At 50.4% G+C, this 14,214-nt stretch overlaps 1 protein-coding gene across 2 annotated transcripts; it reads left to right on the forward strand.

Annotated features, from left to right (window-relative positions):
* The first annotated feature begins 1,099 nt into the window (after positions 1–1,099).
* Positions 1,100–11,604, forward strand: NKIRAS1 (NFKB inhibitor interacting Ras-like 1). Of its 2 annotated transcripts, none has more exons than XM_010148346.1 (3): positions 1,100–1,228; positions 8,206–8,447; positions 11,241–11,604. In XM_010148346.1, the coding sequence occupies exons 1-3, from the start codon at positions 1,135–1,137 to the stop codon at positions 11,478–11,480; spliced, it is 576 nt and encodes a 191-aa protein (XP_010146648.1). In that variant the 5' UTR covers positions 1,100–1,134; the 3' UTR covers positions 11,481–11,604. The 2 variants fall into 2 exon arrangements, with proteins under 2 accessions (XP_010146648.1, XP_010146649.1); XM_010148347.1 differs by lacking the exon at positions 1,100–1,228 and adding an exon at positions 7,772–7,820 and having other exon boundaries at positions 11,241–11,603.
* The last annotated feature ends 2,610 nt before the right edge of the window (positions 11,605–14,214 follow it).

A 14,214-nucleotide genomic window follows, 5' to 3' on the forward strand; every position in this document is an offset into this window, starting at 1 on the left:
CCGTGGCTCCCGGCAGCGTCCCCAGTGTGCTGCGGGGGTGTAGGGTCCTGCCGGGAGTCAAAACGGAAGATGGGCTTTCCCGGCCCCCCTGTGACTCTCCGTTCTGTGCTCGGCAGAGCACCCTGGCTTGTGAGGCATCCCCCGCTAACCTGGAGTGGAAGCAGGACAACGCCAGCCCCTCCAGGTCCCACGGATTCCCCAGCTCTCCCTGTCACAGGCTGCTCCAGGTAGCAACCTGAGAGTTAGGTCCCGCGGCCCTGCCCAGCCCCTCCAGGTCCCACGGATACTCCAGCTCCCCTTGTCGCAGGCTGGGCCCGGGAGGCACCTCACCTTGTCGCAGGCTGCTCCAGGTAGCAACCTGAGAGTTAAGGGCTCCAGCCCTGCCCAGCCCCTCCAGGTCCCACAGATGCTCCAGGTAGCAACCTGAGAGTTAAGGGCTCCAGCCCTGCCCAGCCCCTCCAGGTCTCACAGATGCTCCAGGTAGCAACCTGAGAGTCAGGGGCTGCGGCCCTGCCAGGGCTCACTGCCAGAGGGAACTGCCCTTGGCTTCTGGAGGCTAAAACCAACCCCCCACCCATCCACACCGATTTCAAACAGACTAAAAACCTGCTTTTGCACTCCCTTTCCTGTGCATTTCACACTCGTATTTCCCAGCTCCCGACCTGGAAGAGCTAGACACTTGAAGTGCATGAAGTACAAGGGAAGGACCGGCCGTTTTGTTGTGTTTCCAGACGCCATCCTGATACCGCCAGATACCATCAGGCCCACAGCAGAAACACGAAGCCCTGATAACACACATTCTGCAGCGCACACACTCGCCAGCAAGCACAGCTCCTGCCCCAGGGGGTTTACACGCTCCAGCACTCGCAGCGAGGTAGCAGGCAAGTGTCGGCACCAATGCCAGCAGCCTAAAACCTTCAAAAATGGTGTGGGAGGAAACTCTAGCCCTAAAAATATCAGCTGCTGGTGAGCGCCTGGGAGGGAGCTGTGCCTGCGAGTCACTTGCTGCTTCATGCTTTGCCTTTTGCCTTTGGGGGTCTTCGCTTCTGCCCGGTACTGAGCTCCACCGCCGCGCCAGGCTAACACCCCACATCTGCACAGGGCTCGCCTGCTGACTCTGCCCTCCCCGGCAAGATGGGAAAGGGCTACAAGGTGGTAGTTTGTGGAATGGCCTCGGTGGGAAAAACTGCAATTTTGGAGCAGCTTCTCTATGGAAAACATACTGTTGGTGAGATACTTTTACTTTTTTTTTTTGGGAGGAGGGGGAGGGAGGGAGGGGATTGTTTCCTTTTCCAGAATATGTGTGGGTCCTCAGAAAGCAGTAACCAAAGACCACGAACTGCACTGAGGTGAAGGAGGAAATGAATGTGGTTTGGTTGCATCTCTGAAATTTGTAGTCCCTTGCTTAATGATTTTTAAAAGAGGCTTGGAAAAGAACTCTTTCCGTGATGTTCCCAGTTATGAAATATGTGAATGTTTAAAAAGAAACAAGCACACAAAGTAGGCGATGTGCCTATTTACATAAGAAATATCTCATTCCCTGAAAGATGCTGTAGATGCTTGAAAAATAAATAGATGTCACATGTTGAGCGGAGAAACTGCTTAGACTTTTGTTCTGTCTTCTTAAAGCTTTATTTTGCTTGGGTCTAATATTTAATCACAGCACTGGAAAGAAAACCAGCTCAGCTTTAGGTCCTACTTTCTGTGCTGAGCTTCAAGGGCCGAGGTTCTCGGCTCTCAAAGAAATCCTCCTGTGGAAAACAGACTTGAGGCAGGAATATGGGATGTCTGAGAAAGGGAATGAAGGCAAAGCTGGCTTGTTTCCTCCTGTTTCCACATGACTTGGCTTTTAGAGGAAGGGCAACGATCAGCAGGCTGATGAATTATTGCTGCCTCATGCTGAAACAAGGGGTGGCACCAGGGGTGAACCTCACTTCTTTGACAGAGGATGTCCACTTCATTTGTATCTTTCCCTTGGGCTGCTAAATTAAATGTTGGGGTGAGTTATTAGATAAACATTAGGATTTCTAGAATGGTGCTTTGCAGGCACTGCGCCTTTAAAATGTGTGGATGGGAAGAATTTGCTGGCAAAGCGTGATACAGAACTGCGTGCTAATACCCTTGTTTAAAAGGAGGATTTCCTCTAATGTTGCAGCAACATCTGTTTCCAGCATCCGACCGAGACATACGCATGTAGCCCCGTGCAGCTTTCAGCCTGAAAGCTCTAAAACCTGAAGGTTTTTCCCTCTGCTACTGACCTGCCTCTCCTCTCCTCTGCGCTGGGCTGGGCGGTTGTCAGAGGCCCCCGAGCAGCGTGAGCAAGGCCAGGTTAAATCGTATTGCCTTGCATTACTTCCTGCCCCAAGCTCCTATTAGCGACCCAGGCAGGAAGGGTATTTGGGTGTTGCTGATCGGAGGAGCTATTTATGGAGCCAGCCATGTACACGATTATACAACGTCATGGATACGGTCTGACATAACTGGAGCCCAGGGTTTAGCTGCAGGTGTCCCTCTGTCGCTCCCGAACGCTCCGCTCCAGCTCGGCCATCGCACTGCGCAGTCTGTTCCTCCTCCTCTCTCAAAAAGATCTGTTTTCCTTTCCTGCAGCTCTGCTCTTATTTTTCGGAGCTAACGGTAAGGGAGGGAGCAGCTGATTGCAGAGTTGGGCTGAAAGGGGAGAAGGAAGGAGGTAGCCTCCCATGTTTTAATGATTTTATTCAAATCTTATTCCCAGGACATTTGGAGAAAGAGGGCATATGGCAGAGTCAGGATCACCTTAAGGAGAAGGCTTGTATGGAGCCACTGCAGCCCCAAGGGACAAGCGGCCACAGCCCAGCGCTTTTGGTATCACCCACGTGTGCCAGCAGGCTCATCATCTGGGGGATGGAGTGGGACGTTGCCTTTTCTCCAGTCCCACCGAACGGTCGCTGTCCTCCCCGCGTCTTCCTCAGCCCACAGCACCTCTGGCAGAGGGTGTCTGAAGCATGGGTTGGTGAAAACAATTCCCAGATCTTTAGCTACTGCTCCAATCTGTGTTGATTTAACCCTCCAACTGCGGAGGCAAGACACCACTGTGAGGGTCTCACTGGGCAGGGTCAGAGTTTGAGGAATAACAAGACTTTGATTTGAGGAATAATGAGACTTTGATTGCTCTTCAGCTGAGCGGCTTAAAACTGCACAGACTTGCTGCTGGTGCTGCCATTGCAGGGGTGGTCCCTCCATGCTTAAAGCATCATTACTGAATCTCAATCCTTGTTTCCTCAAGCTTGTGAGCTCCAGAAAGCTGACATGTACATCTTGGCTGCTGGCCTTTTTGGCAGGAGGCGAAAAGGACTAGTGTGTTTGCTGAAAGCCTGTCTGTTCAGAGCCAACTAGCAAGGCAGCTCACCGGGTACAGCAATGGACACAAGCTGTTTCAAAACCTGTGCTTCCTGACTGACGTCAGGAGCTGCTCTGTGCCCGGTCTGAGGGCTGGGGAGCTGTGGGGAGAACTGCTGGACCAAGGCTCAGAGTCAATCCGTTCCTGATGGCATCCATATCTTCCTCCCAGTGACAAGAGGCGTGCTTAGCCTTGGTTGTAGGCTCAGCACAAGGCCTGGTGCCATCCCCTGAGGTGTCCCAGCCACTGACACAGGGGTGTAAATCAGCCACAAGTCTCTGTCAGTGCTCACATGCCTCTTGATGACTTTCCTGGAGATAGGAGCGGTGGCCCAGCTGCTCTCAGGGAAGGGATTCGTGTCCTTAGAGGTTTCACACTGCTATAGAAGGCCCTTGGCCTTGAGCCCACGCTCCCGGTGGTGTGCTTGATGGTGGTGCTGTAAACCAGTTGCGCCGTGTTCCTCCTAGGAAAACGTGCACCTTCAGCTCTGCCTGGCTTGTCATGGATGAAGTCCCCAAGTGCTGCTGTTGCTGACATGGTCAGCAGCTAGCATGCTTGCCAAGGCACTGAGATTGCTCGAGGTCAAAGAGGAAAAAGTACCCTGGAGGGAGGAATACCCCCAGAAAAGGCATATCTGTGTCCCTGGAGCATGCGAGTCATGCGTGGTACTGGGCTTGTGCTAGACTTTAAAACTGCAGGAGGGGCTGTTTGCCTTGGGCCCTAGGATGAGAAAGGAGAAGGCAAAAAGGTGAGACGTGCTGTCAGGGCCACGTAAGGGGACACAGATATTGCACGGCAGCCTCCCTGGCTAAACTGATCCAAGCGGTCAGACAAAGCCTGGAAGGGGGTGTTTGAAATGGGTGCAGCTTTAGCTTCGAGTCACACAGGGCTGTACTGCCACAGGTCAGGCCAAATATTGTTAAGGCTTACACGTATGTGTACGTTGCCTGGTACCTGGTGTGATGGCTCTTTCTGTGGCTTCAGTGTTGTGTTTGTCCAAATCCTCCACCTTCTGTCGGGCTCCTGGAGAAAGGGGGGGCCAGCTTTTTCTCTTCAGTCATGAAATGGGTCCTTGACTGGCAGGAGAAGATTGTCGTACTAAATGCCTGTGGTACCTGGCACTGCTTGGCCTGAGCTTACAGGAGGGGTGCTGGCTTAATTTTGGCACAGGACACGTCTGTAAAGAGAGTAGGTGGCTTTCCTTAAACAGTGTTACTGTTCAGTGAGGCTGCAGGGAGGAGTCTTTCTCCTGCCTGTAAAATATCTCTGGCCCCGCAACCTATGGTAAAGCTTATCAGCTCAGCAGAAGGAGATGAGAACTCTTCCTGTAGAAAACCTGATTTTCCTTATCTCTGCCTCCTGGCTGTGTAAATAGCTGGTATGGTCAGGCTCTTCATAAGCAGTTACTTCAAATTATCTTACTAGCTGGGAATGAAAACACCAAATATTACTGTGGTACAACCCAAAATGAGAGAATTTACATCACTTGGTGTCACTGGCAGGATTTGGGGCTTTGGCTTTCACAGCTCCAAAGATGGGGAGGCTAATTAACGGAATCATGCATTCTTACATCTTTGTTTCTTAAATCAAAGCTGCCTCCTGACAGAGCTGCAGTCAGCTTTGCATTTTAGAAACAGGTGAAAATGGAGCTGAATGTATGCAACTGAGGGTCACAACCACGGCTGCTGGTCGTTGGGACCAGTACTTAACTAGCAGCTAAATCTGAATAGAACAGCTCCTCTTGCGGCCTGTCCAGCTCTTCTCTGAGTCAGGGATCCTCTGATATGCTGTTGTTTGAGATCTAAGTAGGCTAAGCCTGTTATCCCACAGTTTACAAACAGAAGGAATAGCAGGCTTCAGGAGCTCTTTGCTAAATTCCTAAAGGAGAGATTACACAGGAAATCTTCAAAAATACACAAGAAGACACAAAATTTGCACTGCAGTTATGTTTGAGAGTCACGTGGGAACTTCTGAAATTACACCCATCTTGGAATTTTGCTTTATTTTGGTATTTGCAATCTCTCTGCCCTGTCGAGCCCGAGTGTGCTGTATTCGTTAGTATATTGAGCCTTTTCTTTCCCTGGGAAACCACCAGGGCTTGAAACACCACCCAGTTTACGACTGAGGCTTCCCCTTGCAGTTCCTCTGCGGCTGCAGCGGGTACCATAGATGAAGACTCTTTCTGCCTCTCCCAGGACTTGCACCAGCTACGAACAGCATCAACCTCCTGTCTATTCCTCCTTGCCCTCCCTAACTTGTTTTCATCCTCAGTTTCTAAAGAAACCACGTGAACGTTCACTGCCTTGTTAGTTCCCCTTTCCCCCTGTAGCTTCTGAACCTGAAAGCTGGTTCCATCTGCCCGTTCATCTGTGTCACAGCAGTAGATCTCACAAAATATGTTTCTGTAAATTTAGAGAACGGGTAGCAGGAAAGAGAGAAAAGGCCCACGGTAACGCTGTCCTCCAAGGAAAACCTACAGGAGCTGGCAGCAGCCTGCCGGGCAGTAACTCCCCGGCACAAGCTGCCCCTGCCCACCCTGGTCCCAAAGGTAGGAGGGTGCCTTGGGATGCCGGTGAAGGAAAGGAGGACCGGGGCCCTTGCGATGGGGAGGATGAGGTGGTACCAGACACGTTCCTAGGACACCAGGCTTTCCTCACTAGTTCTGCCGCTCGCACAGTAACTTGTCCGGCCTGTGTTGGGATGGAGACTGGGAAAGGGCGTGAATGGGATGGTGCTAACAACAAGTGTGAATGTCGTTGCCAGCAAGATGTGGCTAGCACGCCGTCTGGGCTGTGGAAGCAGGGCCTGGAATAAGGGACACAGGTATGTCTAAAAATTACCTGTGGATGCTTAGGAATCTACTTGCATATACTCCCTCCCCCAATATACGGAGGTGAAATTTCACCTCTGGGATCTGTTACTGCTGCATAAATTCCAGTCCCCTCCAAAGTGTTCCCCCCCCCCGCTACAATCGACATCAGAATTTGTTGCTCTATTCTGCTGATTTCACACCCGGTTCTTCATTTTTCATTTTCCAGTAGGATGTTAAAAAACATTAATTTTCACTGCGACTTTTAAGGCCATTATGAAAAGACTGTCACAGGAGAATGTGGGTACGTTAAGGACTGTTGAATTACAGTGCAGCGTTTAGATAGTAACAAACTGTACAACATTGTTCATTGCTTTTGAAAAAGAAAACTGAGGTACTTATGGCTCGGTCCTTCTTTCCAAAGTAGCGTTTCCTGATGCTAGGTATTTCCTTGACCCGTCTGGAGAATGCAGCGAAGCAAAGCAAGAAAAAATACAGTGCTATACCAGAAAGGGCTCTACTAGCTACCTCAGTCTTTCAAAACGCTCTTCAACCACACGGGATGCCTTTGCGCTTCCTCTTTTTATTAACCTTTGCTTTGTCCTTCTGCTCTTAGTTTGGCTGCCGTGCATTATCGTGGCTATATTTGGAGGCGAGAGAAATTAATTCGTTGCAAACCTAATAAGGGTTTGATCTAGGAAGGCTGCAGAGAGAGGGGCAAAAAGAACAGCTTGTGCCACTTTCCTGCACGGGAATGCTGCATACATCGTGGGAAACCATCAGCGTGGGTGGAATGCTTTAGCTTGTTTGTCACCGTGAAGTATTTTGAATAGCGTCATCGAATATATAGCAAAATCCGTATTTTCACAGGCCGGGTAATCCCTCGTGTGTTCTTAAACACTGCACTGATATGGTCCCTTTTTGGCAGACAAAGAGAATAATGCGGTGCTTATTACTGTAGCCCTGCAACGGCAAACAATTCATGTACGCAGGAGTGCAGCGGAGGCAAAAGAGGTGGATTGCAGAGGGTTTGTAGGCATACTTAAAACCAGCTCTGAAAGTGCTGGGCCATGCTACACGTAGTTCATCGGGGCACGTAACCTTCTGCATCCAAGGGACCAGGAGGCAAGGTGACCTGTGTGTTTTCAGGTTTGGTTTGGAAAAAAAAAAAAAAGCAACCCTTTTTAATTAGTTCAAAGTGAGCTGCCTTGAAGTACGTCACATTTACCGTGGGGAGAGGAAGGAAGGAGAGCCAGCATGCCGATAGTTACTATGGAGCAGGTGATAAATATATATGAAAGCTTGTTACCTTGTGCATGCTCTTACTTTGCAGTAAACGAGCTTGCTCCTATTAGCAAACCTGAGTCATTTTAAGTCCCTAAGGGATGGGAAAAGCTCACTGTGTATTTGAGTAAATATGGCATGCAACTTTGCTTGCATGCAAACATCCCCTTCCCTTTCTGGCTTGGTTTCACTTGTTGGTTAGTTGTACCACCAATACACGCTCACCTCCAGAGTTAGTCCTTTGGCTTCCGCTTCTGCCGTACGATCCAGCTCAGTATGAAGCAAAGAAGCAGGCTCGAGACGTTAGTGCTTGACGATCTGGCGTTCCGTGGCTGTGCTTCCAAAAGGGTATGTTTGGGCAGGCCCGTTTGCAGCATGTTTGGCACAGAGCTGGTGTACTGGGTGGCTGGAGTTTGGGAAACCTGGGGGAAGAGCCACAGAGCTTATCCTGGCCTGAACCTGCACGTTGAGTAGATTAGCTTTACAGGCACCATCGCGTGCTGGTGTATTAGAGGGTTGTATTTGCGCAGCGTGGCTATTGTAAATAGCTGGTGCGGTGACCTGTGAACGCGGCCCTTCCCGGGGCTGTCAAGCAAGGTCGAGTCCCGGTCAAGTCGCTCTGGAAAGCACGCATTGAAAGCCACTGTGGGGTAAAACTCTGCTGTACTGCACGTAATTCTTCCAGTGGTGCCGTACTTGCACCAGCTGAACTTCCCTGCTTGTTTTAACACAGGCTTAGAAGAGGGTGCCACAATGGAAGACGTGTATTTGGCGTCGGTGGAGACGGACCGAGGCGTGAAGGAACAGTTACGGCTTTATGACACCAGAGGTCTGCAGGAGGGCGTAGAGTTGCCGAAACACTATTTCTCTGTCGCCGACGGCTTCGTTCTGGTGTACGCCGTGACCAGCCTCGAAGCTTTCCAGAGAGTTGAACTGCTCAAAAAGGAGATCGATGTCTTCAGAGACAAAAAGGAGGTAAATGTAAGGTGCCTTAACCGCTCGGCCTATCAGTGTGTCAGCGATAGGAAGTGAAGGTTGCGAAGCATAGGTTTTGTTTCTGTAAAACTCGCGTACAAAGGAAAACGCATGTACCCACAGCCTTGGGCAACCCAGCGAAAGGAAGCTTTCTCACACTGGGGGAGCCTAATTCACATGCCAGGCAGGTCACGCAAAAGAATGTGGTTTTTTTTGTCTCCTTACTTCCTCTGTTACAGCTAAAATTCTGTTAGCTGAATGCACCAGCCAGGACACTTATGACTAATAAAACATATGGTCTACACCAGTGCAGCTCGTATGGTTTTTTAGATATTGTGCACGGGAAGTCAAGTGCATAGAAAAATATAACGAAGGGCATTATCTCTGTTTGTTTTGTGTTCATGTACTTGATGCTTACAAACCAGTGTAATTGACAACGGGTCTCCCAGACATTAGTCAATTGGCAAAGCGGCTTTAATGTATTTTAACAACCATATTGAATCAATTCAATTGTGTGAAATGACTGCTCTATTTTCCCTTAGAAAGCAGCTAGTGTTTTCAGCTGACAGTGTTCCAGCTTAGCTAAACAAATATAACTTGCATGTGGCATTAGCATTATGGCTTTTCTTACAGTATCTTTATATTCCCGAGTAGTTTTCCCTGTTAAATGTCTTTAGCCAACAGCTCTCCAAATGTCTGGTGTATGTTGCTAAAAAAAATAAAATAATAAAAGTGCATGAAGAATTAATTGAATAATGGTAGGGAGAGGCTTTCCAAAAATGTAACTTGCTCGGTACTGACAGCACAGGGTGGTGGGGGAAGGCAGGCTCCGGGTTTGACGGCAGCCGAACGTGCAGTCACAGGAGAGGTATGTCAGCTGGCAGGGCTGGTGTGAGCTGCAGACTGTCACGTATATCAGGGATACGGGAGTCAATCATGACTCCCCTGCAGGGCAAGGAAAGGTGGACAAGCAGGAAATTTTTCCAAGGCGCCATGTTTTGCGAGGGCCCTGATTTGTTGCTTTTACAGCATGTTGTAACGTGGAGAGGGAGTCACAGCCCCAACAGGACCTGCGTCCCCCTCTGCAGTACCTGCCAGAACGCTTCTCTCATCGCATGCAGGCATTTTAGAAGACAGCCAATTTGCTTATCCTCTGGGAGAGCTTCAGGTTGTGATCTGAGGGTAACGCAGTCGAAAGAGTGGTGCCCACAATAAGCTGGATAAATTACTTTTACTCCTGTGATTTCTAGTCCATGTAAAACAGGTACTGAAGCGCAGAAGGTGTCCTACCTTAAGAGAGCATCAGCAGACTTAAAGTTTGGGCTCTGCTGGAATGCATCCTTAACTGCATTCGGGATGTGTCTCCACACACGGTGCTTCTGAGCTGGCAGAACTTCACCTTGTTGAGCGGCACAGTCCCCTGTTGTGTGGCAGGCCGCAGAAAGCACTGATGGCTGGTTCCTGGCCTCTGCTGGCTGGGGGGGCTCTCCAGCACGCAACTTAAAGCCTGGCCAAATTTTATACTAAACAGAGGTTGTGTTCTTTCCTACTAACAGAGCTTAACCGTAGGTAGAATTCAGTTGGAACATGTGGTAAATGCTTAAGAAGATTATAGCTTCTTTCAAAGCCTTTGCAGAAGGAAAAAGACATTTTCACAGACACCCTGGGCTGCTGTGGAAAGGAAAGGAAGCTTCAGACCTCACAGGAACAGGACAACCTTCTCTAGCTGGAAAGAAACAGAAGACATCCTAGAGTTAGCCTGATGAACAAAAAAGAGCAAGCAGGCGTGGCAGCAAACACCCCAGATCATCAGCAAGAGAGGACTTTATCACTCCATCTTTGTCAAACCACTAGTCTAGAGACGAGGCCAGAGTTTGACTAAGGACCTTGAACGATGAATACAGTTTCCCCTAAGAGCTGATGCTGGTAGAACGGTTACCTTGAAATAAGCAGGAGCAGTAGCTTCAAGCGGCGAGTGCTGCCTCCCGCACTCCCTAGCACTGAAGTAGCGGGCAGGCCGCCGAGCTGTGCCGTGCTGCACTGTCTGGCTGATAGAGGAGTCCCTTGATGGGTCCTTACAACGAGGGTCTGACTTGACAGAGCTGCACTGCTCTAGTCAGGTCTCCAGCTGCTTGCGACACCGCTTCCGCAGGGCTGGGGCTGGGCTTACCTGATCCTGGGCTTACCTGAAACACCCCCCATCCGCTCAGCCCTGGTGCCTTACCCTGTGTGTGGGAGCGGCCAGCCAGGCTGGAAGAGGGGCTCCACAGCTCAGCCCACCCGCCCGCCTGGGCTGCTTGCGCAGGCTGCCTTCCGGCAGCGTTGGCTTTGGTTATATTGCGGGCTGGGGCTTGGGAAAAACACCAAGCTGGGCAAACTCCACAGCTGTGGGGTACAGGCTTTCCCTGCTGCCACGCATCTTTTTCATCACTCCAGCATCCAGTGCTCTGACCCTCAGAGTCATACTCTTCTCATTTGTCTAGGGCAGCTGTAAAGTAAACAGAGGACGGGGCTGTCTAACTTTGGCTTTCTTGGGTATCGTTTCCCTTTAAGCAATCAGGGGGAGAAGGGGAAGTCCTGCATATCCTATGATTAAAACCAGCTCCCAGCCACAAGTAGATGAGGCTAATTCAAATCCCAGACCCTGCTCTTCCAAGCTACACGCAGCTTACCTCGTGCCAGTGCTCAGTTAAAGAACAGGTCTGAGCGGCGTTGCTACTTCCCTGCTGTTCAAAAGCATTGCGAGTGGTGGATGCTTTTTGTATCAAGCTCACTCTTTTGTTTTGTTTGTAGGTAACAGTTATTGTCTTGGGAAACAAAACTGACCTCCTGGAGCAAAGGCAAGTGGAAACAGAAGCAGCGCAGCAGTGGGCCAGGGCCGAGAAAGTGAGACTGTGGGAAGTGACTGTGACAGATCGGAAAACACTGCTTGAGCCCTTCACCTTCTTAGCCAGCAAACTCTCCCAGTCCCAGAACAAGTCAACATTTCCCTTGCCTGGAAGGAAGAGCAAAGGGAATAACTGTGATAACTAAGCTACCTTAGCATTGTCTGCTGCTGCCAGGTCACAGCCCAAGTCCTTTCTGTGCCATGTGCTTCTCAGAGTTTCACTTAGAGCAATAATCTCATTCAGCAATAAAATCAGCAAGCGTATGGCTAAGAGGTATCCTTCCTTCTCACAGACTTGGCTGGGAAGAGTCACTGGTGGTAAAAGCCTTAAAAAGCTTCATGAGAAGCTTAAAAAGCTCCTTCCTGAGAGGAGTTACCTTGCAAGAAGGGTTATGGAGGAACAGGTGAGCGCCTCTCTGGCAGGAGCTTTGACTACGCCTGGATACAGCCATGCTGAGGAAGGAATATCAACAAGCTCGTTGTTAAGCAATGCCCCGGTAGATCTGTAGCCTCTGGTCACAAACAGCACCAGCCGCAATAAAGTGTTCAGCTCGGAGACAGCCTGTGTTTGAAATAGCAACAGTCCTTTTACCGTGACCTTAAACAGGGCTTTTTGATGCTGCAGGAGGCTGAGGTCAGTGTGCTGTTGCAGGAAGATTTGGGGCAGGAGGAACAAATATCAGCAGATTTAGCCGCTGAGGTTCTGCAACCAAAACCCCAGATCTTGTGGGCGACACGAGAAACGATCTACCCGACATGAAACCGGTCAGCAGAGTCTGGCAGCTAGTGCTTTCAGCTCAGGAAGTTACTTGTATGAACCAGAAAAGCTCTCGGAGCACGCCGTAACTTAAACGCCACCTGAAGGACGGCGTAGCTGCGCGTGGTTTTGTTCCAGCACAAATCATTCACGTAGGTGATGGTTTTACCGAGAAACCGCGCCGAACAACGGCGCACGCAGGAGATGCTGCCCGGGCTCTGCCTGGTGCGTTGTGTAACGCTCCTACCCAGCCCTTCAGCCAAGCTGCCGTAATCCGCCCTCCGCACCACCTCGTGAGAGGGGGCTGGGGAGCGCGGGAGGCTGCCTTTTGGGAATATCCCTGTGGCAGATGCCAAACAGCCTGGGTGTTAACGTTCCGCACGCTGTCCAGCGGCAGGAGCACAGCTGTATCCTCCGTGTTTGCCTTCCCCGTGCTGGTAAACCCGCGCTGCAGGAATCTGCTGCCCTAGGTCAGTCTGCCAGCAAACTAACCGGAATTGAGCACAGAGGGACAGAATAATTGCCCGTTCCCAGAGAAAGCGGCCAGCTTTTGGCCTCTAACCGCCTAACACGCCAACCGGTGATAGTTTGTCTTTGAAGACAAGAGTGGGGAGAGGGAGTGGAGTACCTGCCTTCCTTGTTTTCCACTGTATTAATGTTGTTTTGAACAAATATTGAAAATTTCACTGTGAGTCAGAAAAACCGCGAGTGATATTCGCATTGTCCTAACTGCTAAATATGTGCTTAATGATCGCCATTAGGCCGTGTGCTTGTCGCGTTGCTCTTCCCGAATACTGATGAATAAAGCCCGTCAGCATGACTAACGTCAGAGCAGCAGTACGACTCGCTAAAAATCAAGCAGGTATTCCTGCCTTCATAATACAGGTAGGCGAAACTGTTTATGTGCTTTGCTCAACGTAGTTTGGATCACTGCGGCCACGGAGCGAGATAAGAGCGATTACGAATGAGCAAGCTCCTGCGATGCCCTGCCAGAAACAGGCAGTTGTTCCCGTTGCAACACCACAGCCGAGTCAGCGGCACAGCACGAGCTCCCCCCAGCCTGGGCAGCAACAGTCACTGTCCCCAGCCATGCTGCCCGGCAACACGCCCTGCCTCACGCCTTTCCTACGGAGCACACGCGTGCTCCAGGCTTCTCCCTACCCAGATGGCTCCGCACCTGCCCGCGTGCGTGGGAAGTTGGGGGTGGCTCCAGAGCGACAGCGGTTCCCCTTCTTGCTGCAGCCGCTTGTCAAGGATTTGGTTGTGTTCTCCCCTTCCGCTCTGTAGCACCCTTCAAGGAGGGACTCGATTCAGCTTTCGGTGAATCGAAATAACCTCTGCTCGCCACCCATCCTCGCTGAAGCTGACCCCCCAGCCAGGGGGGCGCAGGTTGACAAGGCGGAATTACCTTAAAAATGCATGGAGGGGGAGGGAGGGGAGAGGACTGGTTCCTGTCCACCCCGTGGGCTCGGTGCCAGTTCCGCTGCCAAGACCGACATCACCCGTAGGCTGCCAGAGCCGTGTCGCGTGAGATCAGCTCGCTCGCATGCTCCCCTGGATACTCGGGACTTGACAACGTTTTAAGACAGACGAGAGGAAGAGGGGTCTTCTGAACGACTCATTTTCCAAACAGGTTCCCAAAAGACAAACGCGTTATCTTTGATTTGGTTAAATTAGTTAGAAACGAGGTCAGATAATTTGGGGCATTCACATAAAAAAACCCACCACCCACCGTTTTCTTTCATAAGCTAATTCCGATGCTTTTTAAGCACTTTTAATCAATTTCCATAGTATTTTACTGGCAAGTGATGGCAACTGTAGCATCTCCTCTGCAAGTACACAGCAGCTGGTCCGGAGTCAAAACGAACCTCGGGTGTAGTACAGTCTTACACAGGGTTAATGAGTAAAGTACAGCGTAGTAGCTGAAGGGCAGGACACATCTTTTGTTCTTTACTGTTCCACTGACTGAAAACCTGGCCTGAGTCACTGGGATCACTTACCTGCCGCACAGCTAGGTAGCCCCATCACAAGATGATGGAGAAAGAGGGTTATTAAAAGAATAAATCTATAAATCAGTGAACTGAACTGTCTTTCTCTGTTCCCCTTAAACTTCTGTCCTGCTG

This window comes from Eurypyga helias, unplaced genomic scaffold (assembly GCF_000690775.1).
Source record: "Eurypyga helias isolate BGI_N326 unplaced genomic scaffold, ASM69077v1 scaffold44273, whole genome shotgun sequence".
NCBI classification, from domain to species: Eukaryota; Metazoa; Chordata; class Aves; order Eurypygiformes; family Eurypygidae; genus Eurypyga; species Eurypyga helias.